The sequence below is a fragment of the Lytechinus pictus genome, chromosome 12 (genome assembly GCF_037042905.1).
Source record: "Lytechinus pictus isolate F3 Inbred chromosome 12, Lp3.0, whole genome shotgun sequence".
In the NCBI taxonomy this organism is placed as follows: Eukaryota; Metazoa; Echinodermata; class Echinoidea; order Temnopleuroida; family Toxopneustidae; genus Lytechinus; species Lytechinus pictus.
The window spans coordinates 24,468,866-24,495,426 of record NC_087256.1 but is presented as its reverse complement, the minus strand read 5'-3'; the positions used below and the strand labels follow the sequence as shown (position 1 = coordinate 24,495,426).

The following is a 26,561-nucleotide window of genomic DNA, read 5'->3' as shown; positions in this document are numbered from 1 at the left end:
TACGGAATGGCCAAACAAATTTGGACAGTTGTGTCTGTTTTCATTGTTTACATACCTCTCTCACAAATCTTGGAAGGCACGATGCTGGCCCTGCTGGAAATACATTTTCTCAAATGATCATCTGACGACAATGGACGAGTCCTCTCAGTACGTTCTTTCATCTTGGCGAACCTGTGAAGCTTCCTTATGAAGAACGTGACAGAGAAAGGTGCGCTTCAGAAGGTAAAACCCCTGTGAAAATGGAGTGACTTTTGATCCAATTGTTGGGTTGTTTACTTACCTATTTCTTTCCAATTTCAAAGGTATGGAGAAAAATGAGTATAATTGTGATCCGAAACGTATCTAGATCATTTCATATCCTCGCAAAATGATGTCCCAACTAGCTGCAGAAGAGAAGTAGTTCCTGTCAAAATCTATTGAACCTGCTTGTGAAATACAACATGTTGAGGAGAAGGAAAGCATATGTGCATCGAATATGTTAAAAATTCTCCGGGTAATTTGCATGGTGGCCAAGTTTGTTATAGTCATTGATTATTCACACAAACCTTGAATCGAGATGTTATGATTGACGTCTTTCAGAAACTTCAGGTAAGCAGGTCCGAAGACATCCGAGCGATCACGAGAGCAGCTGAAACAGTTGATTCCAGTCGTCCGATTACCCAACGACACGAAGATGAAGATTAAGATGCCAACGACCAGCTGAAATTATTTTTTTAAAGAGACATGAAATATGCACCTGGGCATAGTTACGCCCTTAGGAGAATAATTATCTGATTATGGTTACACAACTGTTGGGTGGGGTAGCTGGTGGCCAAGTTTATATCATTTAACAATATTAACTTAAACAAGTGTGTGAGAATCATCATTTGTTTACTCAAACTTTGCAGGTTGAGATAATGCAACGTTCAGAAGCAGGTCCGAAGTCATCCGAGTGATCGCGACGGCAACCAAAACAGTTTTCTTCGGGAAACAGTACAGGCCACCGTCTGGTGTATTGTCGTACTGGCTTTTTATTCTGGAAACAGTTGATTCCAAATCATCCGAAGACACGATGATTTGAAGATGTAACCGACCTGCTTAACTGTTATTGAATATTTGGGGGAGAGACATGCCATATGCACTTTGGCAAAGAACAACCATCTGATTATGGTTAAACATTCCCATAGGGGGGGGGGGCTGGTGGCCGAGTTATTTCCGGTTAACAATTTAAACTTTTACAACGCTGATGACAAAGCTCTGTCTATTCACATAATCAGCACTGCTTTCTCTCCCTCTCTTTTGCTCTCTCTCTCTCTCCCTCTGCTCTCATTAGGATCACTCATATGAACAAATACCATATACTGAAAGCAACTCTAAATGTAATTGATGATATCATGATGATTGTCTTGTTTTAGATCGTGATGGTGTATATGTATGTATTAATGTTAAATGTTCTATGTTTTATGTTATATTTATGATAATTAAATGAAATTACCGCTGAGTTGTAAATATGAAAGAAAAGAAATCTGATAAACGATAGCTCTTGGATGAAATCTTCCAATACTACAACACAAGGTTTTTTCAAAGATTATTGATAAATATGTTTGCGCTTGTGGTTATATTCTATCATGATGATTAACGTCATCTCGACATTACATACGGTCATCGGGTTTACTAGGCTCCGTTCGTCCAGGCGTTTGGTCGGGCCTTCTTCTTGCAGACAGTGCCCAGCCAGTAGAATCCCCATTCCTTCGATTTTCTCTCTCCAGAAACTCATTGAGCGGCTGGAAATGTTCTAGGAATGGTGACGTATCCAAATCGTATTGTTGCGTCAAGATGTAGAAGATCTCGGTCCATGAACGTGTTTTCCCAAGCTGCATTGCGGTGCTGTAAAAAGACATAGGGCAGATAAATTAAAACAAGAATACAAAACAAAACAAAGAAGGGGTGAGAGAGAGAAAGAGAGAGAGAGAGAGGGGGGAGGGGGTGGCATGAGGGGAAGATTGAAAGTAAGGGCAAAAGGTCTACCAAATCATATTCAAGACTTCTACATCTACTAAAGATCATTAAAAAAAATTACGTAACTTTCTCTATCCAGGCATTAAATATGAGGCCATTATTTTGAAGTCTCGAAAAAATGTCAATATCATATCTACATATCTATCTATCTATCTATCTATCTATCTATCTATCTATCTATCTATCTATCTATCTTTCTATCTATCTATCTATCTATCTATTCTTCCATCTATTATTTTTATGTCTATAATCTATCCATCCATCGATCCATCCTCCCATCTATCTATTCATCTATCTATCTATCTATCTATCTATCTATCTATCTATCTATCTATCTATTCTTCCATCTATCATTTTTATGTCTATAATCTATCCATCCATCGAACCATCCTTCCGTCTATCTATTTATTTGTCTATATATATCTATCTATCTATCTATCTTTCTATCTATCTATCTATCTACATATCTATCTATCTATCTTTCTATCTATCTATCTATCTATCTATCTATCTATCTATCCATCTATCTATCTATCTATCTATCTATCTATCTATCTATCTATCTATCTATCTATCTATCTATCTATCTATCTATTTATCTACATATCTATCTATCTATCCATCTATCCACCCTATCTATCTATCTATCTATCTATCTATCTATCTATCTATCTATCTATCTATTTATCTACATATCTATCTATCTATCTATCCATCTATCCACCCTATCTATCTATCTATCTATCTATCTATCTATCTATCTATCTATCTATCTATCTATCTATCTATCTATCTATCTATCTATCTATCTATCTATCTATCTATTTACATGTCTATCTATCTATCCATCTATCCATCCACTCTATCTATCTATCTTGTTATGTGAATAATGATGATGCTTACGTAATGAGTTGTCCTGCCACTCTGTTTCCATACAGATTGCAATCTTGGATTGGTCCCGTATGCGCAGCCGCTTGACACAGAGATTTTATAAATTGAAACTTCATTATCTGTCCAAGAAAATGCCTGCAAATTAAGAAAGAGATAAGTATGCGCACTGGTCATCAGTCGGGGTCATCGGGCCGCAAACATAATAGTCGAAGGATTACATACCTGAGATTAAATTATATATATACATATATATATATATATATATATATATATATATATATATATGAAAAAGCAGGACGTTGCAACTCCACACGTGGTAAAAGAAATGATACACGGCCTTTGGTAATTTACAGAATATGAATACAAATTAAACAAAAAAATATTTGTTATTTCACTCTCCTCTCGCTCCAAGAATGAGGAAAAATTACTCATATAAGAGCACTTTTGAAAACAATCATGGTTGCTTATCAATGCAGCAGCGGAATTTCAGGTTATATACGTCTCGATTTTTAAAATTGATATATCTATAATCATAAGAAGTAGTGGACAGACGGAGGTTTTGAAAACGTTTATATCATACCTCCCATATCGGTCAGTTTCAATCTCCGCCTCGTTTGATTGTATATTTATATTCTATTCACTTGAATAAAATAAACTTCAAATCGTGGGAAAGGGGAAGAGGGGGGCAAATTGAGGACAAAGAAAAGACTTATTGGAAGAAAATTTCCTGTGCCCTCATATGATCATTACCCTTTTTTCGTGTCACCGCTTATGCAAGGGGGCTTAGCGACCTAGCAACAAATGTTTAAATATGAAGAGGATAAGGTGGTATTTCATAGATCAAATAATGTGATGTTTATGACAACATTTAAGCCTTAAAAATGTATTTTTAAGTCTAAAAAATCAGGGGCGTCGCAAAGACTCTGATTAAGGAGGGGGGGGGGGCATTTGCCCCCGCACATGCACACCAATCTGGCACCTCTACTTTTGATCATGGTTGAACTCATGTGTATAAAAGAATTTCTTACTTTGCATACGAGTTGTCTGAGATGATGTTGAGCTCCGCGCCGGGATCAAAGTCAGCTTCAGTCCTCTCCAATGGCGGGACAATACCTTCATAATTCGATCTAAGAAAAAGAAAATATTCATGTAATGTATATAGGTTTTGGTTGAATTTACTTAAAATGACGAATGAATTTACTCTAAAATGATGTACCTGTATAATTTTCATAGACTCATTTCGGACAGGAAATGTATTTTGAATCAACGCTAATGCTCAGATAGAAGATATCCATATAAAACGTAAATATAAGATATAAGATATTCATATAAAATATAGCTTTGTTAATTAGTTATTGAAACTAAGTTTAGGGACTTGCCTTTTATACAAGCATTGCCTTTCTTGGCAAGTCCCTCCCCTCCGTTCAATTAATTTATCGTCTATATTTGTTATGGAATGTCATTGAACTGACTATATTGTTTTGAATATGTACTATTACTTTGATTATATTTGTCTATTTTGTTGAACGGAAATAAATCTAAATCTAAGAAAAAATGTATCGATATGAAATCAATAAATAATAATTGTATACACATTTTTGTAGGCTAACTTTACTAATCAATATTTAACAAACAATTGAATATAGATTGGATAGAACTGTGGAGTACTCTCTATCACCTCTGACCAACTAACCTGAGTTTCCACCACTTTGAATTATATTGATCAGGTTGAATGGATCCATTAAACACGCCCCATCGCCACTGATCTACTGCACTGGCGTAGGGCAAGAGCGCAAGGGAGTCCAACGCAGTCCTCATCAAACCATTGAGTTGTATCTCTGTAAATGATATGAAAAGGGTGGAAAATTTAAAGAAGATAAAGTGAAGTGAACTCAATAACAGTGGATGGAAAGCATTTACAAAGCTTGGGAAAGGAGTGTGTATCTTATGTAGCCACAACTTCTTGAAATGAGCTACCAATCACAATCAGAAAGAAGCCTAAGCATCAAGGTCAAGTTTTCCTAAAGCTGTCTTCGAACATCTTTTTAGAAAATTGAATACATTGGATTTGTTATCATTAATATCTTGATATCTAAATCAATAAATTAATTGTGTTATGCAAGCAGTGTTTATGCATGTACGTTTATTGCAGACTATAATTAGCAGATTCACATACAAAGTGATGTAATGTTCATTTTTAATTAACAAGTTAAGAAACATGTTTTAACTGCCTAAACTTCAAGGGGCCAGACTTGACTAGCATTCATGCTACTTTCTGGTTCCTATTTTCCTTGCTTTTTATGTATTCGTATATAGCTAATTGGCTATAAAAACTTGTGTAATTGATTTGGATAACTAATTAATTCATTCATTCATAAATCTGCATCCGGTTCAAGTCCTGAATCATGATGTACGCTAGACCCGACTTGGCTTACCATTTATAACATCTAACCAATCAAAAAAGTTTACGTGACATGCGCTTACTCTCGTCATTCTCCTCGTCCAATGGGAGCCCAAGCTGCCTCAGGTAGGCGGGGCTAAAGACTTCAGATGACGTCAGATCAGCCAGGGCTTCGAACAGCGCGGGACTCGCTGGTTCCCGGAAGGCTAATGGATGGTGGCTGTAGGAGTTTTGGTATTGGGTGTGGCCAAGAATATTATGCGCCCTTGAGAGTTCGTCAATGGTCACTTCAGATGAGCATGTAGTAACCCTACATACGAAAAAAAAAATAGAAATCATAAAAATAAAGAGGAAAAAATATTTTTGGGACATTTTGTAGGGCCTATATCCAGAAATCACAAAAGTACCTGAAATCTGTTTGATTGTGGAAGTCCCACGATGTCGGCTCACACGAGACATTGCGACCGTCTTGGGGTTTGCCGAAGACAGAGTTCTCCCAGAAGGACTCGGGAAGCTCTTCAAACCCCATCGATGTGTAGAAATCTTCCGCGGTCTCATAAAGTCTTCGTACGTCATAGTTCTGATAAAAAAATGACCGGTAATTATTGAATTTAAAAATCATTATGGTGGGGTGGTGTATGGACAGGGAGGGGGGGGGGGGATTCATTAACAACCGTGACGAAAAAAAAATTGTTGCATATAGAAATGACTATTAAGACTTTATCAAAAATCTAAGTTTATATAGCCTGTCATTTCAATTTCGAATAACATTACAAATACATAACAACCGGAAACCGCCAAATCCTCGCAACTTCATTTAATTTTGTTCATCTTCATAAATGTTTTATAGGTTAAATGTGAATACTTTGCCTGTCTAGCAATCAATATCAGTAAAAATATAATTTTCAGTTATCAATTTTATCTGGAAAATGTTCAATGTCAAGAAAGGTCAACATTGGATAGTGTGATTCGGAGAGATTTAAAGTCCTCTGAAAAGGGAACTTTATATTCTGGTAAAATGTACTAAAATTATAGCAACATTGAACATTGATAATTCAAGACATTCATAATATAACAAAGTCTAAATTTTTTGTTAGCAAGCATAATATCTTCAATATTTCAACATCATTTTGATGAGTGTAGAACAGGAACTCATAGTATCACCTACTTCATTATTGTATAAATTACATACAGCATGACAATTACTTGCAATATGTTGACTAATGTGAAGTAAAGTAAATCTTAAAGTGTCATCTTGTAATCTCAAAAGCACTGCTTTTAAATTACAATTGCCAACACTCAAAAACGAATTTTTGTAAAAACCGTACTATCTACGTTGCAACTTATTTATTCAATCAGCTATACTGGGACCATTCACAATTTCAAAAATATATTTCTTCTGTCTTCATTCTTGAATTATACTTTCATTCATTTTTTCTGTCACTATTTTTTTTATTCATTTCGATAGTGCATTTAATGAGTTATATATACCTATGTAAAATAGGTATATTTATGTTGAACTTACGTTTTGTTATTTTTCTGTTTAGTTGTAATGGTTATATTTTTAAGGACTTGCTGAAAAACAGTCTAACGGCTGATCAATTTTTTTTTTAAATCCCGTATTCAAATAACAAAACAAACAAGAAGCAAAGTATAAGGGCAGGAATTATATCCTTCACCTGTTCTTGAAGGAATTGAGTGGGGTCATCGTCGTCGACTTCGTAGGGTTTGGCGACATCGAATAGATTCGACCACGAGTGGGACCACATACCACCTGAATATCGGAACAGCACATACAGATGTTTCAGTATTACAACAGAGAGAAAATAATTGCATCTCAGCTTTTATCCTCATATGATTATAGTTCAGTGTGCTATTATTGTACAATAAGTTAGATTTACAACCAGGCGTGCGATCATTATTAGCATTTAGTCGATTTGACAGTCCCATAGGCTCAATACACCAACCTAGAAATGTTCTTTCCGATGAAGTTTTTTTCTTGATTCGTGTTCCTATGGGGTCCTAGAACAAATTCAGCTTGGTTGCCCAAAGTTGCCGTTTGGGCAATTTTGCTAATTTGCATAAATCCAAAATGGCCGCCAGATGCCATCTTGAAAACCTAACTTTTGAACCCCTTTCCACAAAATGATGAGTAATGAGTCGTTTTAGTGGTTTAGAGATGTGTAGAACCGATTTCTGGAATCATTTTTGCAATATAAGGTCATCTTCAGGTCAAATCCAAGATGGCCGCCAGATGCCATCTTGAAAAATTAAAGTTGAACCCCTTGCCACAGAATGATGAGTAATACCTTTGTTTAGGGGTTTTGGGGTGTGTAGAATCCATTTCTGCTTTCTATTTTGCAATATAATGTTATCTTCGGGTCAAATCCAAAATGGCCGCCATATGACGCCATCTTGAAATATCAACTTTTGAACCCTTTGCCCCAAAATCATGAATAATAACTCTATTCGTGAGTCATTTTGGCATGTTGATTCAATTTATGCTATAATTTTGCATAAAGGATAATCTTCAGATCAAATCCAATATGGCCGCCAACCGCCATCTTGAAAATTACTTTCCGTTGCTTATACGTGGAAGAGCTAATGTAAAGGGATTTTAGTATAAGAATACTCACTCTTTTATTAATTCTCACGTTTTTGTCCCAGAATCATGAATAATCCCTCTTTTTGTGAGTTATTTGGTATGTTGATTCCATTTCTGTAAATAATTTTACAATATATGATCATCTCCAGGTCAAAATAATCGAACATGGCCGCCAAACTCCATATTAAGAAAAATATATATTTCCCGAGACTATCGAACCTTGAAGAAGTACTCTCCCTAATAAGGTTACTATTATGGATGGGAGCTCATGTAAGGGGATTTCAGTGAGAATGATTCATGTCTTTTAATCACTCCATTTTTAGTTCGAGGTCAAGTCACGTCTAAGATGGTCAGATGGTTGATAGATTTCGTCATTAACCGCTTACTTTAGAATGAAACCATTCAAGGTTTGGGCTATGATTTCGGGAGTTCTAATCCTTTTTTTTTAATATTTCTGTCCAACCATACTTTTCCAGTGAAAGGACTTTAAAGTATTATTTAAATTAAAAAGTGATTTCTCCGTATTTTTTTCAAAAAAATTAGTTAACTTATTAACTTTCTTTATAATTATCATTGGAATTTTCGTCCTGACAAGAGCCATTGACTTGGTCAGCAGGAGTGCACTATTTAGCCTCCTGCAGAAGATAGGCTCCCCAAGACTGTTCCATGGTCAGGATGGTTCTCACTCGTGAAATGTTGTACGGAAACGATGTCGCCCTTGCCTCTCAAGAGGTGAGCGTACAAGACCTAGTCATCAGAACAGCTGCCTGTCCTGTGCATGTAAGGAGTTTGGATCACCCATCAGCCTCTGAGACAGAAATCCTGATCGACTCAAGACACTGACTGTCCTCCAGATATCTATATCAACAGCACGCACTCGTCTGTTTGTGGTGGACTCCTCACCTACCTTGGATCGACTACATAGGCCCTACATGTAGCTCCCTTTCACTGGACGAGTATATAAGCACCGGGATAGTAAAATCTGTCAGTCATGACCAAGCTCCTGTACGGAAGCAAGTCCTTGAAAACGTACGCCGACCAAGAAAAACGGCTAAACACCTCCCATGTCAGCTGCCTCGGACGTATCATGCACATTAAATGGCAGGACAAAGTGAAAAATACAGACGCCCTTCAGCGTAAGTGCTGGCATCCCCAGCTTATTCTCGCTCCTTAGTCAAAGGCACCTCAAGTGGTTGGGGCATGTTCGCCGCATGAAACCTTGGCGAATCCCTTCTTGGATTCGCCAAAGTAAGGTCCCCAAGGCAAGGTGAGCTGTGTGATTGGTCTCACCCCCATCGGTAGATCACACCTCCGTTATAGAGACACCTGCAAATGTGACAAAACTTGCCGGCATAGACAAGAACACTTGTGAAGATGTAGATGATAGTCGCCATTCTATGGAGAGCTACTAAGTACAGGGGTCAAGACGTCAGAAAAAAATCGGAATGCTAAATTGGCAGACCAAAGACCTAGGAGGAATGCTAGGGCAGCATCTCTATCTAAACCTGTCTCAGCGCCATCCTCCTTCATCTGTACAAATTTGCTATAGATACTGCCACTCTAGAGTGGAGCTCTACAGTCACTCTCGAAATTGTAAGACCTAGCGCTACACCATCGTCTTTTAAGGGGAACTGATGCCTACCAATCATTGGACACATTGATTTAGAAAAAAATATTGAGAAAACACATTCAAATAAGACTCTAAAGCCTCTTCAGTACAAAAGTATGGATGGACATTATACTAAAAATTGAGAATTAATACAAGAAATGGGTATTCCTAAATCCCTTTACATTAGCTCTTACACGCATAAGCCTCGGAAAGTAATTTTTTCAAGATCGCGGTTGGCGGCCATCTTGGATTTGATCTGAAGATTATCCTTTTAGGCAAAATTACAGCATAAATTGAATCAACATACCAAATGACTCATGAATAGAGTTATTATTCAGGATTCTTGGGCAAAGAGTTAAAAAATTGATTTTTCAAGATGGCGTCATATGGCGGCCATCTTGGATTTGACCTGAAGATGACATTATATAGCAAAATAGACAGCATAAATGGATTCTACACACCCCAAAACCCCTAAACAAAGGTATTACTCATCATTCTGGGGCAAGGGGTTCAACTTTAATTTTTCAAGATGGCATCAGGCGGCCATCTTGGATTTGACCTGAAGATGACCTTATATTGCAAAAATTATTCCAGAAATTGGTTCTACACATATCTAAACCCCTAAAACGACTCATTACTCATCATTTTGTGGAAAGGGGTTCAAAAGTTAGGTTTTCAAGATGGCATCTGGCGGCCATTTTGGATTTATGCAAATTAGCAAAATTGCCCAAACGGCAACTTTGGGCAACCAAGCTGAATTTGTTCTAGGACCCCATAGGAACACGAATCAAGAAAAAAAATTCATCGGAAAGAACATTTCTAGGCTCGGAAAATGTCAAATCGACTAATCATTGCCATTCTCATAATTTCGATGAACGATGAATATTCTAATCATCATAAAAAGTAGGAGTAGTAGTAGTAGTAGGAGTAGTAGTATAACGTAGTAGTAGTAGTAGTAGTAGTAGTAGTAGTAGTAATAGTAGTAGCAGCAGCAGCAGTAGTAGTAGTAGTAGTAGTAGTAGTAGTAGTAGAAGTAGTAGTAGTATAGTAGTAGTAGTAGTAGTAGTAGTAGTAGTAGTAGACTAATTATTGCCATTCTCATAATTTCGATGAACGATGAATATTCTAATCATCATAAAAAGTAGGAGTAATAGTAGTAGTAGGAGTAGTAGTATAACGTAGTAGTAGTAGTAGTAGTAGTAGTAATAGTAGTAGCAGTAGCAGCAGCAGCAGTAGTAGTAGTAGTAGTAGTAGTAGTAGAAGTAGTAGTAGTATAGTAGTAGTAGTAGTAGTAGTAGTAGTAGACTAATTATTGCCATTCTCATAATTTCGATGAACGATGAATATTCTAATCATCATAAAAAGTAGGAGTAGTAGTAGTAGTAGGAGTAGTAGTATAACGTAGTAGTAGTAGTAGTAGTAGTAGTAGTAGTAGTAGTAATAGTAGTAGCAGCAGCAGCAGCAGTAGTAGTAGTAGTAGTAGTAGTAGTAGTAGTAGTAGTAGTAGTAGTAGAAGTAGTAGTATAGTAGTAGTAGTAGTAGTAGTAGTAGTAGTAGTAGTAGTAGTAGTAGTAGTAGTAGTAGTAGTAGTAGTAGACGTAGAAATAGCAATAGTAGAGTAATAGGTCTATTTGGTAGTTGCAGTATTCCGTTCATCCCGTTTCACCCTTCTTCATTCTCCCCCCCCCCCCTCCCTTCTCCGCTTCATTTACCAATCTCTGAATATGGCTATGGCAGTTTGAGCTTTCTACAGCTAATTGGGCTCACCAAGAAGATGTGAAGGAATCGGTCCATCTAGATCAATGACCTCGGGCCCATGTATATCATACAGCCTTCTCCTGATGAATGCATGGAGGTTGTTATAAAGAGGCTGGAGATCGGTCAGTAGGTCCGACATGGTGTTTTCCAAATGAGGCATGTTGTACTCTCTCCGCAATAAGTCCCCGTGATCGTCAAAACCTATAAGAATCGAGTGTTTGAGACATAAATTTGGGTTATTTCTAGGGCAATTTTCCTCGTGTAGAAGGATAGTCATTTGAGATACATTGAGTATTCTGTATTCAGTATATCTGTATAGAGAGACATGGACAGTTTATTACAGAAAAAAAGAACATGATTATGACAATGATCAGATGATGGATGATCAAATGATGCAACCATGGTACAGAGCACACTCTTCAGGGTTATACACGGTAGCCTTTTCTACCATGATCATCCCGGCATTTAATTTTGTGCTGGAAACATGCATAAAATGAATATATTCCAGTAAAGCAGAATAATAAATAAGCCCACAATGGTAATAAACATGATAATTTATAATACAGAATGAGGGGATATTACCGCTCTGTTCTGCCACAGTGTTGCTGAGTTCTACGAACCGTTGGAAGTCATCCCGATTTGGAGCCCCTGTCTCGTTCCGCCAACCCTGCCACGCCCATAGAAGCTCTTCATCGTCGCGACTCTCACCCATTACACGTTTCAAATCTGAAATAAGAGTTGAATGAGTTAAAATTGTTAGTGAACAAGTTCGTACTTCTTATGAGTGACTACTGTATATAACCGGCATGCTTATCGGGAATCATGGTTATTTACTGAGAACTGAGAGATGATGATGACGGATGATGGTGTTGGTGGTGGGGATGATGATGATGATGGCGATGATGATGGTGATGATAATGATGATGATGATAGTTGTGATGATTATGACAACGACTATGTTGACGATGATGATTGATTAACAAAAATCTATTTCATTTTAATAAATTCCGCGATGGTGATGATGATGATGAAGATTTTGTTTAACCGGATTGCTAAGAAAGCATGAATGCTTGTTAACAAGTAACCAGAGGACAAATACTAGGCTCAATCAACATGATTAAGATATCTAACTGATAATGAAGAAAATGCCTTCCCAAAGCATACAAAGAGCAATATAGCGCAACAAATGGAAATCGAACCCGGGTCGCGTAATATTGCTGGACCACCGCCATCAACAGCTCTACCTGATGATGATGATGACGATGGTGATGATGTTGATGATGATGATGATGATGGTGACTTATGATGATGGTGGTGATGATGATGATGATGGTGATCGATGATGATGATGATTTATGATGATGGTGATGATGATGATGATGACTTATGATAATAGTGATGATGATGACTTATGATGATGATAATAGTGGTGGTGGTTATGATGATGATGGTGATGGTTGATGATGATGATGATGATAACTGATGATGATGATGACTTATGATGATGGCGATGATGATGATGACTTATGATGATGATGATAATAGTGGTGGGGTGATGATGATGGTTGATGATGATGATGGTGATAACTGATGATGATGATGGTGATGATGATGATAATGATGACGATCATGATGATGATGCCAATTTGTAAATAATTAGCATTGCTAATATTTTTCAGATTCATTGTGGAAGTATTCAAAATAAAATGCCAACGATAGATCAAAAGTTTATCACGTTATGATAAAACACAGGCACGCGGAACGAATATGAAAGGAGGGGGGGGGGGGGGTTAGCATGCATCCCCCCAAAAAAAAATCAAAATTTGATGGTCATTCTCACATTTCTATGCACTATTTCTGATAAACGGTACGTTTGAATTTACTTTGAGCATCCGCACAATGCAAGTGTCACGCACTAAAAAGCTTAGAGAAACAGATTGTATATACAAACATATTTATCATTCAGGACACTGCATTTATAAAATCGGGATTTTTTTTCAAATCTGAAACCTCTTTTGTGAGTTCGGCCCTATAATGTATATCATATTTGAGTGAAGTAACCCAGAGAAAAAAATTGGGTATGATTATGTTACATCCTTTTCTCTATAATACAGTTTTCCCTAAAAATTGACGTGTTGAGGGTGCCCGCCTGCAGATAACAATAATGTCGTGAGAATTTAATTTATTTCAAAAAATCCTCGATTTGACAAAGATCTTGATATAGCACCTGACAATAAGATCCTACTCGGGATGATCCGAACACTATCCAAACAAACTAAGATATCCTCAACGTCCAAAGGTCATCAAAGTTGTCAAGTTCGAGAAAGCAGGATCACTCATGGACGTTGTATTCACCGAGGAGGCGAGACATTCTGAACTTAGATCTAAACAAGATGACACGGTAACCACGTAATTCTTGATTTCCAAATATTGGATTCCAAAAAACCCATTCTCGTAAATCCAGGATGTTGATTATTCTTTATATTATTCAACTCCGGGGGGGGGGGGGGGGGTTCAAAGGAGGCTGTGATACTCAACATCGATTTATTTCTCCTTTTCCATTATTAGCCTTACCTTCTTTTCGACAAAAACAGCTACATAAAACATAGAACATGACAAGTTTCTGAGTAACAATGGCAAAACTACAAAAACGAGACATCTGAAGACCGATTGATGAAAGTTGTCAGCACTGACAAGTTGACTTTCTCCGACAGTTACCATCGTAACAATCAGAGGGCAGAGCCTTTGAGCCAATCAAAACCAAGGATTTCTCTGAAATTGTAAGCGCTGACAATGTTTAGTCAAAGCTGACAATTTTCACGAAACGCCCCCGAATTCGTCATAAATTTATATTTTGTGGTTAAATAATGATTCTCATATAAGTCGAGTGATATTGAAACACATTATTTAAAAAAAAGGTTACTTCATTTTACAAATTACACGAGTCTACACAACGATTTCTTGATTGTGATAAGGTATGAAGATATTTTATGATGGGATCTATTAATGTCATAATCATCATAAAAGTCATCAACTCCAACGACAATATTATCTCCATGAGCATCATTATCATGACCATCACATCATTTCCATCGTGACTGACACGCCTGATTATGTACACCATCATGATCATCGCTCTGTCGGTACCACCATCATCAACACCACATCCACCACCATCGTTCATTTAGCCATCATCAACATCATTATCATCAGCAGCAGCAGCATTATCATCTTTATCATTTCCATCATCGAAATCATCATCATCATCGTCGTCATCATCATCACCATCATCTCCTTCTTCTTCACCACCATCTTCATCACCATCATCATCATCTTCATCATCATCATTGTCATCATCATCATCATCACCATCATCATTATCATCGTCACCACCACCACCACCACCATCATCATCATCGTCATCACCATCGTTGTCTACAGAATAACATCTTGGTCGACGTCGTCATAATCATCATCATGATCACTACCACCATCACCACCCATCATGCCACCCACTACTCCCATCCACTACCATTTCCACCCCTTTGGGATCCCCAGCATGATCCCTAAAACCCGGTATATAGTTCACCCTCCTGCATGGCGTTTCGCTTCATTGATACTTTCCATTTCGCGAGATTAACAAAGGTCCTTGACCATGAGTATCATGATGATGTCTGGCTGAAGATCAAGACTCTGTGATCATCACCAAAGCTGTCATCACATCCTATCACCCTTCAATGATGACATAAAAAACGAAAGGGACCATATCTTGATTCATTTTCCTCGCTTCAATTGTAATTTGCTGTAAAGTTGTAAACACACCTGGTCGCCGTGGTTACACATCTCCAAATGTACGATTCGTAATGTTTGCATGTGTATCAAAACAAGGACGAGTTGGAAGTTTCTCATAAGTCCTGATGTAGTATACTTATCTGTATAATGCAATTTCTGCTAATGCCAATACCTTGGTTGAACTTTAGACAAATTAACACCCACGGATCAAAAAGACATTGCTTTTATTTTTAATGTCCTTACAAGAAACATGAAATCCCTTTTTTTAAGCATGTGGCACACGATCAAAATTCGATCAGGTTTTGAAACAAATTTCATTTTTCATTAATCATGAATGCTTCGAAATGCAAAAAAAATTAGCTCCGAAACTGATAAAAGGATCATCAACTCGAAATGTTATTGAACTGAAATACTGCAATTCGTTTTCGAAAATAACTCCTATTTCCGATCGAATCCGTCCAGAAGAGTACTAAAGATGATTAGTCAACCACTGACATCACTTTTGATTATATATGATTAAGAACTAGAAACGATGATATTAACTTGATTAATATTAGAAATTCATGCAACTATTTAGAGTTGAAAGTGTGAGTTTTTAAAGCTTGATGATTTAATGCAAACAGATCAAAAGGGATTCGTTGAGGGAGCTTTATAGTCCGACTCGTCCTGGGGGTAAATATAGGATTGGTTTACACCGATGTTCTACCAGAATAATACAAAATATGGATGGTGGCCACGTGTATCTGATTATAAAGATGGTCATGTGCTCTCCATGTTGAACCAATTATCATATCAAGCAGCACCCCAGGCATGCCAGGTGACGTGTCGGAATTGGCAAGTGGGAACGAATTTTCTAAGAAGAGGTGGGGGGAGGGGGCGCTTCCAGGGGGCGGCTTCAAGTGGCGACGTAATAATAACCAGAAGCAAAAAATAAGGCGGCTGTACATATCGCTGGTTCAAAATTAATATTCGCACAAATTCTCACACAGCATGCATCACACTCGTTGGGAATTGATAGGTTGCTGATGTTTAAAGACTGGTTACACGGGAGGGGGGGGGGGGGGCAGGGTGGTAATGGCGTGGTAATAAAGGCTTCCAACGAGAGGGTCAAGTTGAGAAATAATGACCAGAAGCCATGAGACGCGAGTTTACAATTGATTTGAATATTTCATCAATTTTCACGCAACACGCATTGATCCCACCCGGTGACGGGGAGGTTTATTTCCAATTCGTCAATGCCAATTCGTCCAATTGCCAACTTGTCTACTATCATTTAGTCTACCATCAGTTCGTCCACTCACCACATGGTCTACTCTCATTTAGTCTAATGCCATTCCGTCTAATAACCAGTTGGTCCAGTAGCCATGTTTCGGTCTAATTGGACTAAGTGTTAAATTGTGCAAAATGGATGAAAATGAAATGGATATTAGACCAACTTGTCATGAGACGAAATGGTCATAGACGAAATGGTGATTAGACGAAGTGATGATTAGACCGAATGGCTAATGGACCAAATGGTTGTTAGACGAAATGTTGACGGACGGAATGGTATTAGACTAAATGAAAGTAGACCATGTGGGGAGTGGACGAGTTGGCAGTTGACGAATCTACTGATGCAGATTGCTGAGATGCTAACATTTGGGGACCTGTTAATGGGAAGGAGGGGGGGGGGGGGCTTCAACAGGACATCAAGTGGCGGTTTAATAACCAGAAGAGGCGAGTTCACAATGGATTCGAAATGTTGCACTAATTTTCACGCAGCACGCATCACACCCGGTAAACGGGAATTGACGAGCGACTAAAATTAAAGGGGTTGTGGGACGGCTTCAACTGGCGTAAAGGGGCGGCTTCCAAGTGGCGGTGTAATAACAAGAAGGTATACAAAAGGCAACTGGACCTCTGGAAGAAAAAGATTGTCTGAATTTTTACACAACACAAATCGGTCCAGTGTGTCGAAATCGACAAATTTTCTCATGTATGTGGATGGACAGGTGGGGGCGAGGGAAACAAGAAGGGGGTATTTAAGAAGGGATGAAACCCTCCTGACCATTTGTAACGTAATTTAGCTGCTGAAACTAATTTCAAAGCATGAATGTGTATATTGTGAGGCTGTCGTGGTTTAGTGGTTACGCTCTCGTCTTTCACGCAGAGGGACGTGGGTTCGAATCCAAGGCAAGGCGTGCTTTCCTTCAGCAAGAAATCTACCCAAATCGTGCTGCACTCAAACCAGGTGAGGTGAATGAGACCCGGTCAGGATTAATTCCTTGAATGCACCAAGCGACTTTATCAGCTGGAGCTAAAGCCGGAGCATATAATGCGCCATTGAATAGGCAACTAGATAATTATTGGCGCCTCATAAATGTTATATATTATTATTATTTTTATCATTATTTAATACTTTCAGTTTTTAAAAGATTCGCGTTTTTGGTATTGCGTGATAGAGGGGGTGGGTACTGCTAGTTAGATATTTTCATGTAATACAAAATGATAAGCATCAGCTGGCATCGATTCAAACTTTAAATTAGCGTTAATATTGAATTTATTGTGTTTTGGTTTGGGCGCTTTGATGTTCGTGGATCGGAGGGGAGACCTATGTGACATATCCATGGTGACTATACTAAACATACATGACATAGTGAAATAGTTATATACGGAAGGAAATGTCCGGGGGAAATGTACGTGTTTAAATGCATGACTTCACAAGTTCACAGCCACTTGGGGGCGTTGAAACGCGAGGGGGGGGGGGGGGCAGGGGAAGGACCATCCGATTATTTAAAAGCGAAAAAGGGACGGAAAAAGAAAAAAATAAGAAGAGAGAGAGAGGAAGAAAAAAGGAAGATTATTCGCTTTGAAACGCGGATTGTGGGGAGGGAGGGGCAGGGGAACGACCGTCCTGATTATTTATGGTAATACAAAAAAGAATAAAATAAAAGAACGAGGGAAAAAGAACAAATAAAGAGAGAGGGGGAGAGAGCGCTGAATGAAGATGAGTGAAAAACACAATATTTATTTTCACTGAACACACTGAAAGAGAGAGAGAGAGAGAGAGAGAATACCGCATTTATATCAGCTCCCCTCATGGTCTTGGGGGGTGCTGCGTTTGTTCCAAATCACCTTCATGTTTGGAGTGAATTTTTTTTTCAAACCAATACCCCCTATCAAAAATAGTTCCCAGGGCCCCGGCTCTCCCCTTATCAAACTGCCCTGGCGCCGCCCCGGCTCTCGACAACAATGGTGATTTATAACAGCCAACCATCTTGAAAGAATCGTACAAAAATAATGAGCCATTTGAAATATCCCCATCTATTGACACCCCACCCAATTATCACAAAACGAAAGCATATCGAATAGATAGTGCAAGTCAGAAAACTCTTGTTATTCTGGGCCCTGTTACATAAAGCTTAGCAGTTAATCGTATAGGGCTCATTTAACAACTGATCATACGCAACAATCAATGCTACCAATCGTAGAAACCAGCCTTATGATCAATCGCTAAGTTTTGTTTAACATGGTCCCGGTGACACATCCAATCACACTGCGGTGCCTGTTCAGCAATCATCTAATTGATCTCGTTCAACTTCTAAAATAATGCTGATGTCACCAGCATTTAACCTTTGACCCCGTGAGGTCAACGTCATTACGGAATATCGGCAGATTGCTCATGACACCCATTTGACCTCCAAACACCCAACTTTCATTAAGAGTAGTAATCCATATGGTTAGTTAAATGAAAAGTAGGAGAGACCAACATGACCAAAGGAGGTGATGTAGGGTCAAGTTTAGGTTTAGATTAAAAACACGACATTCCTGAGGAAATGACCTCAATATGACGTCTTCTGGTAGAACTATAGTGCGAACGGTTTACTAATTGATATCCCACGCTACAAGTGTAATGCACCTTGCTATATAAGTGCGATACCAAGACGATATTATCCAAAATCTGGTTTTAAATGCATTAGTTAATTAAGCAAAAATAGCGAATGCTGAATTGGTGCCATTGATGGCACAAAATGATATGTTGAATTGATTAAGGATAAGTTATCATCGGAGTATAAAAAATAAAGCATAATATGTGACACAACTGCAAATAAATACTTCATTCTTTAAAATCTTACTTGTACTTTCACGGTAATAATTATTTCCCATAACTTTCGCTGACGAGTTTGAATATTGCCAGTTCAAAAGACCGAAGTACATTAAACAAAAGTCAGGATTCATAATCTGACATACATTTGAAAGTGACTGTAAGCGATAATAATCTATCATCTTAAAGAAAAATGTCATTTTTTCGCGGAATTCAGGATTGGTGCAAACAAGATTCCATATCTTCTGGATATAATGTGATTCCTTGTTACATTCATCGCAATAAACAAGAATGATATATTCGAGAAGGAACATAAATTTACATTTCCATAAATTTAATATCGGTGAAAGTATACTGCTTTAACCGTGTTAACGGAACAAAATACAATGTTTACGACATGCTGCAAAACCCTTGAACCCTTCATAAATTGAAGTGGGCGTGAACTCATGTATCCATCCCTCTGTTATTTGATACTATTGAACAATTTTTTTTTAAATTCTCTGAAACATTTTCTCTTTTTTATAGCTGCATATGAGCATGAATGATTAAACAAGTCTACTTTTTTCAACTCGAATACAACGTCAGCAGTAACCTAAAATATTTTGTAGCATTCTTTGATAATCACAATGATTCGAAGTGAAACTATGAAATTCGTGTTCACTTCCATTTCGTCTAATAATAATTTTCATATTTTGTTCTATTCGTAAATAATTTTCTCAGATTATTATGAAGGACCATGACAAAATTTGTCCCTTCTTAGAGACAAAAAACAAAAGAGTATTCTCTCTTGCCCCTGCTACCACTCTACACGCCGACTCAAGCCAGCCTTCTCTCACCTACTCAAGCCTTCTACACAAGCCTGCCTACTACTCAGTTTTCCACTCCTTCTGGTTTACAGTCCTTTTAAGGGCTACACCAGAGGCGTCGATCCTGGGGGGCAGGGGGGGCGATCGCCCCACCAATGAAAATATTGGGGAGGGGGGCAAACATATCATTTTGCCCCCCCAATAATTCCGGATATGCATTAAAAGAAAACAAGATTGTAATGTTCAGCAAGCGAGATTGAGATACACAACTCGTTCTTTATTTAAAATCGTGCTCAAAATGTCCGCTTTTCAGATTGGAATATAGTTCAGCTCGCGCTTCGCGCTCGCATCATTTCTGTAGCAAAAACCCATACTTTTCATGATTAAATTGGTGAATGTAAATGTCCCATTTTCAGTTCTAAGCCTCAAAAGAACTGCTTCAATTTGCAATCATCTTTTCTTGGATATATAGCTTGTTCTTTATCAAAAACGTCCAGTAAACTGTCATTTTTTCAGATCGAAATATCAAAATTTTTAGCTCGCGCTTCGCGCTCGCATCTATTCTCTTTTAGATACAAATCTTATTCATTGGTACAAAAAATGCTTAGAATATCAAGTTTTCAGCTCAGAATATAAAGAAATTTGAGCTCACTCTCGGCACTCGTACTATCTGTGTAGTGAGATACGTGTCTGTGTCTCATGAGTCATACATATATATAGATATATACATATATACATATATATATATATATATATATATATATATATATATATATATATATATATATATATATATGTGTGTGTGTGTGTGTATATATAATATATATATATATATGTATGTGTGTGTGTGTGTGTGTGTGTGGGTGGGTGTTTTGTACGATCGAGCGCCTTTCGAACGTTAATGATTTCGCCCCCCCAATCTGAAAAATGGATCAACGCCCCTGGGCTACACTCATTTCGAAAAGAATACTCTACTTTCAAACCTCCACTTTCTCACCTTTCCAATTCACCTCCATTTCTATCCAATTTTCTTGTCTCAGTCCTTCCAGGACTTTACACATGGTGTACCGAAAACCTCTTCTGCGATTAAAAACAAATGTTGTATTTTAGTTACGATCCAGCCCTCTCATTTCATTATCTCCTCTTTCTTTCTTTCCTATATCGAAATTTCACGTCCTCTTTCATGCCCTTTTTCTTTCCCTCTTTTTCTTATCTTTTTAAAAATATTTTGAAAACCATAGGGGCATTCGCCCCTTTCCTCCTTCCACGTGGTACCATCCCTGACAGTCACAAACTATGTTATGATATCGAACCTAGTCATCTTCCACAATACGCTATGGCCATAGTTATAACGGGGGAGCATTTCATGAAAAAAAATTTGTCCGACAATTTGTCAGATCTGACACAACTTTCCTTGATTTTGATTGGCTCAGAAGCATTGTTACTATGGTACCTGTCGAATAAAACAGGACTTGTCTGATAAAACGTCCCCGGGGTTGTGATGCAAGAGTCAAGCCGACTCCAGGCCGACTACGTTCGGAGTCGGATTCTTCTGTGCCTGTTTTGCACTGGGATTGGACCTAATAAAGACCATGAATTTTAAGATGCGTTACCTGGATCTAGAGGCAGGCATTCTTGTCGTGCTCGTCTACCACGTTTCTTCCTGCAGACCTGAGCTGTGTGGTATCTCTGCTCCATACGAGACTTCACATCTTCAAGCTATAATAAATATAAAAATATAAATGAAAGACTGACATCAATTGTCTGTAAATTTATTGATCAGGAAAAATTATGATTTCCTGCAAGAACAACTACATACGTGTACTATGAATTAAAGGAAATCTGGTTACAAATAGAGGGTCCAATATACTGAATTATCAACACATTGTATTATTGGGTATGTTATTGTACAGGAATGTTTAAAGAGATATAGCTTAATATCATTCTTTGCATCTTAATCAATCGTCCGTTATGAAATATTTCCAGTGATATATGTAATAAACAACACTTTATCATCAACACCGAAAATCGGACTAAAATATTAAAAAATTTGTGAATTTCGGTGAGAAAACTGTTTTTATTGAAATTGTCAATGTTAACTCTAAGAATATAATTGTTGGGAATGTCTATAGACCTCCCAATACAGAAATTGACTCGTTTTTACATGATATGGATTCTATGATTTCTAAAATATACAATGAAAAAAAATTACTATACTTAATGGGAGATTACAATATCAATTTGTTAAATACTGATAGCCACACTAAAAGCAAAGAGTTTGCTGATACTATGTTCTCATATGTTAGCCCATTGTTTCCTTTTTTTTTTTTTTTTTTTTTTTTTTGTATTTCAATGTTATTTGTTGTTCACTCTTTATGTATGTATCATATTAATTTGTATTTGATTGTACCATGGTGGTGCCCCACTCACAAGTTTTTTTTAATGAAAACTTCTAGGGGCTCCCAATCCCATGTTTTTACATAATTTGTATATACCTGTATTTTTATGATCGATTGATTGAATTTTTTTTAAATTGAATTGAAGTTGAACAAGTGAACGTGTCTACATAAATTCAATGACTAAGTACAGTAAGTAATATTACAAAAAAGAAGACATTGTCTCTTAAGTATCAAGGCATAATTTCATTTGATTTGTTTTCTTCTGCATTCATTACATTCGTATATAATAAATTTTTCATTACATAATAAACATAATAAGTTATTATTGTTTTTCGCATGAATCATAAAGAAAAAAAAATAATAAGTAAAAGTCATTATAAACAAGTATGATCTACTACCAAATAATTTTAACATTCACAGTTTGCAGGAAATGGATTGTTATTATAAGCGGATTGCTTGAAAAAAATGACAACCCCGGAATAAAACTCATTAAATTAATTAATACATTTATACAGCAGAATGTTAATATTATTTTGTTCGTAATTTTGATGAGGAAGATGGAGATGAAAATGATGAGGATGATGGTGAAATGCAATGAAGGCCATGAAGATGATGATAATGGTCATGGGTGATCGTTTGGTGAAGATTAAATCAAACGAAGAGTGATTTACTGATTATCTGAAAAACTGACAAAGCAAACTTACTTCAAATATTCTGATAATAACATGGATTTAACGTTTGCCTTAAATGAGTAAAGAGATGAACAATTTTTGTTTATAGATTTAGGATGAAATGGCAGAAAATCTGGAAACAAAAGGTTTCATTGAATCCAAGGAGATGTCAATAAAACGATTTAGATCCCTCTCTCTATCTAAAAGAATATGATTTTCTCATCCTCTCACGGAAGCGGTGTTTGGATCGAAGCTTTCATCGCAAATCACCTTATCCAGGAGCCCGTAACACAAAGCTTAGCAATGATCGTAGAACAAATTTTCACGATTGATTGCATTGACTACAATGTACAATCAATCGTAAAAATCAAGCGTCCGATCAATCGTTATGCTTTGTGTTACAGAGCCCAGGACATTCCATGGCTGAAGGTGAACTTCTCAACTGGTTTATTATTCAACCTGTCAAGCAACCAACTGATCTAGGTCAAGTTCAAAATTGGTTTATTTGGGTTTTTCTTTGTGAACCGACTCGATGAAAACACTCGATCAGACGAAAGGTAAATAATAGTGATCGAGCCCATTGCTGTAGGCAAAAAAAAAATTATCCCGAGCAAGGCGCATACAAATTTTCAAAGAAACCTGAAAGCGAGAGAGAGAAGAGACTGAGCTTGTCATGGGGGGGGGGGGGGGGGAGGCGCTTCTGCGTAATTATTCTAAAGTGAAATCCCCCGGCCCCCTCCCGTTGCGTATGATCGCGCCTTCTGTGTATCTTACCTCAAATGAAAATAAATGTTCTAAGAAAAATATGTAAATAGATGTAATGCACGCACATATCGAATAAAGCTTGTATATATTTAAAGCAAATTAAATACCAACATACATCCAAATGCAAACTCCGTTGATCAACTTCAGACAATGCTAAAATGTACCATTTTAACGCGTAGATTTTCCCTTCTCATATCACAGGTGGGTTGGTCTATTTATATGAAGGTTTTTGTATTATGATTCTGAGAGTAAGTGATTTAACTATTTCTTTTTAAATTCTAACTTTAGATTACGGTCACCAATTATAGTCCGAAAATTGCCTTATATAGAGACATCAGTAGTCATAGTATTAATATATCTATATCTCAACATGTATACAAATATATATTTAATCCTCCTTCCATAAATGTCGGAGTTTTTTTTTAATTCTTTAAGAAATCATTTATTTATTCATCGGCACGTATGCTTCTAAAAAATACGTGGGGCTGTATCAATATTGATTAACAATTATTTCTTGAAATATCTGTTAAGCAATAGAAATATATAATCATATTTGAGAAAACCAGTCATGATGTTAATATTTGGATGAATAATTTAACAATAATTCTTTCATGCTAACTAGGAAGTATTCATGTTGTTGGTGTCAAACATACCTCGTTTAAAAGTGATATAATGTATAATTGAGGATATGCACTAGCGATATCTATTCATAAATTAAGTAAGTTGTAAATTGAATAATAATTTATAATTCATTATTCATAATGTCAATCATATTCACCTGTGTATATGGAAAATATAATTGCGTCTCTCAATACAATTCATTGTAAGCAAAAAGGAAAACTATTATAGTAAAAATTATTTGTATACAATGCGATCTTCATACGAGATAAACACTTACTTCTTGGGTGACTTCGTTGACGTACTTAGGTGAGCCCGACGTCGAGGCGACGGCTTCGAGCTCGCGCCTGATATCGTATGATATCTGATGAGACGGGTAGGTATGGTAATAGGTCTGGGCCGTCTGACGGGCCTCGGAGTCAAACCGAGTGATTCGAATCTCAGCTTCAACCTGACAGAGAAATGGGGGAATTATTGATGAAATTCCTTGGAAAAAAGGACCAATCACTTGATAACAATATTGTTGTCAGCCATCAGTCATTTAATGATGTAATACAAGAAAAAAATGAACAGGATCATTTTTTAATTTAAGAATAAATTGCAATGAGTTATACAAATATTATGTGAATTATATGTACTAGCATGTCACAGATTATCATCAGAATGAGGTTGATTTATTTGTAAAAATAAATATGAAACATTATCTGACAATAGTAATCTATTATTATTATTATCATTATTTATTATTTTACAAGAGTAAGATATAGAATAATTTTTCATGTTACTTTCATAATTATGAAAACATCAATGTCATTATACTTCAGAAGAGTCATGATTATTTACTCGTTTTTTAATTTGCTCCTAAAATAAATTGATTTAGGCTTAAAAATCTAATTAAGATGAGAAATAAAAGAATTATCACATATTATATCATATAATATTTTTTGTACCAACAGGTGGAAATACATGTCTTTTCATTAAATTTTAAAAAAATCTGAAAAGAAATAATCATAATCACCTTTATTTGTCGATTTTCCTCTGTCAGATTGGTGTAATAGGTCCATTTTTTCTCCATCAATCCGGGAAACTCCCCATCAGCACGATGGTCGAAATCGTCCAAGAAGGCTTTTATGATCTGGTCAGGGGTTGGGTCGCCATCGCCCTCCGTCGCACCACCGAGCACGAACGTCCCCGTATTGTCGGGAGCGACGACGGAGCTGAGCGAGCTGGATGCATCGCTGGTTTCGAACGCCGCTCCGAACTCAAACTGAGCGGAGACCAGCACCGGGCCGTCATGCAGTGAAACACAGAGGACGAACGCGAAGAAAATTACAATGCGCTGGAGAGCCGTCATGGCATCAAATACACTGGTTTCTTGTCGTATTTGAAAGATTATGAGGAGAGAATTCATGAGTTTATTTAGAAGAAAATTTTCACTGAATCCCCGGATGCTCAAAATACTCCTGTATTTGTCCAGATGAATATTATTACTCAAGGTTGACAAACATAACTAACTTTTTTTTCCATAAAGTCGACCATGCCTCTATCGGGGCACTAAAATTTCTAAAAATATCAATTTTAGACAAGAATATTATTGACAATGATGATGAAAAAGTTGAATATCAAGCTCAAAACTCCCTGAATTTGAGAGGCTGATTATGGAGATGACATTTTCCGCTGCATCAACTTCTTTCGGCGGATTCTCATCTCAGAATGCAAAATGAACCCGAACGTTCTTCTGCTCCTGACCCGTACATCAGACGTCTGGCTCACTTAATTATTCTCCATTTCAATAGTCTCTTACCCCATCCTTCCCTCCCTCCCCATCACCTCTCATTTTTGAACGAGACTTCCCTCAGCATCATCGCACCCCATCCCTGTGAGAGATTCGTCCAATCAGCGCCCATAGCTTCCACATCGCACCGACTCACCCTCACATTTCATCCAATCGGCGCGCAGGTTGCGTCGACACGAAGAGTCGCGAGAAAGATCCCTCCAATCCGCACTCGCCTCTACATCGATAGAAGTACAGCCAATCAACGCCCGTCTTACATCGCGGACTGGCTACCGAGAGATTTCGATTATCCAATCAGGATCCACGTTCCTCTGCAGGTGGCATAAGAGTGATCGTGGAGCGCTTTTCGGAAAGTCTGCACAGAGAATC

General features: G+C 37.3%; 1 protein-coding gene across 1 annotated transcript; it reads right to left on the bottom strand.

Annotated features, from left to right (window-relative positions):
• Window positions 1-1,195: 1,195 nt before the first annotated feature.
• On the bottom strand, window positions 1,196-26,195 carry LOC129272603 (angiotensin-converting enzyme-like). The gene is made up of 12 exons (XM_064108015.1): window positions 25,416-26,195; window positions 24,678-24,848; window positions 21,558-21,663; window positions 11,845-11,988; window positions 11,272-11,463; window positions 6,970-7,064; window positions 5,698-5,870; window positions 5,374-5,600; window positions 4,583-4,727; window positions 3,918-4,016; window positions 2,902-3,024; window positions 1,196-1,866 (listed from the first exon to the last, which is right to left on the bottom strand). Exons 1-12 carry the CDS (start codon window positions 25,806-25,808, stop codon window positions 1,632-1,634), a joined length of 2,103 nt encoding a protein of 700 aa, XP_063964085.1. The 5' UTR covers window positions 25,809-26,195; the 3' UTR covers window positions 1,196-1,631.
• Between the last annotated feature and the right edge of the window lie 366 nt (window positions 26,196-26,561).

What these genes read in the sequence shown, in the direction of transcription:
- LOC129272603 (XM_064108015.1), bottom strand. Translation starts at nt 25,808, where the DNA reads ATGAATTCTCTCCTCATAATCTTTCAAATACGACAAGAAACCAGTGTA. An exon ending in CTCAATTCCTTCAAGAACAG is followed by an intron (nt 5,871 to 6,969) that starts GTGAAGGATATA and finishes TTTTTTTATCAG; the next exon opens with AACTATGACGTACGAAGACT. An exon ending in GTGGCAGGACAACTCATTAC is followed by an intron (nt 1,867 to 2,901) that starts GTAAGCATCATC and finishes GTCTTTTTACAG; the next exon opens with CACCGCAATGCAGCTTGGGA.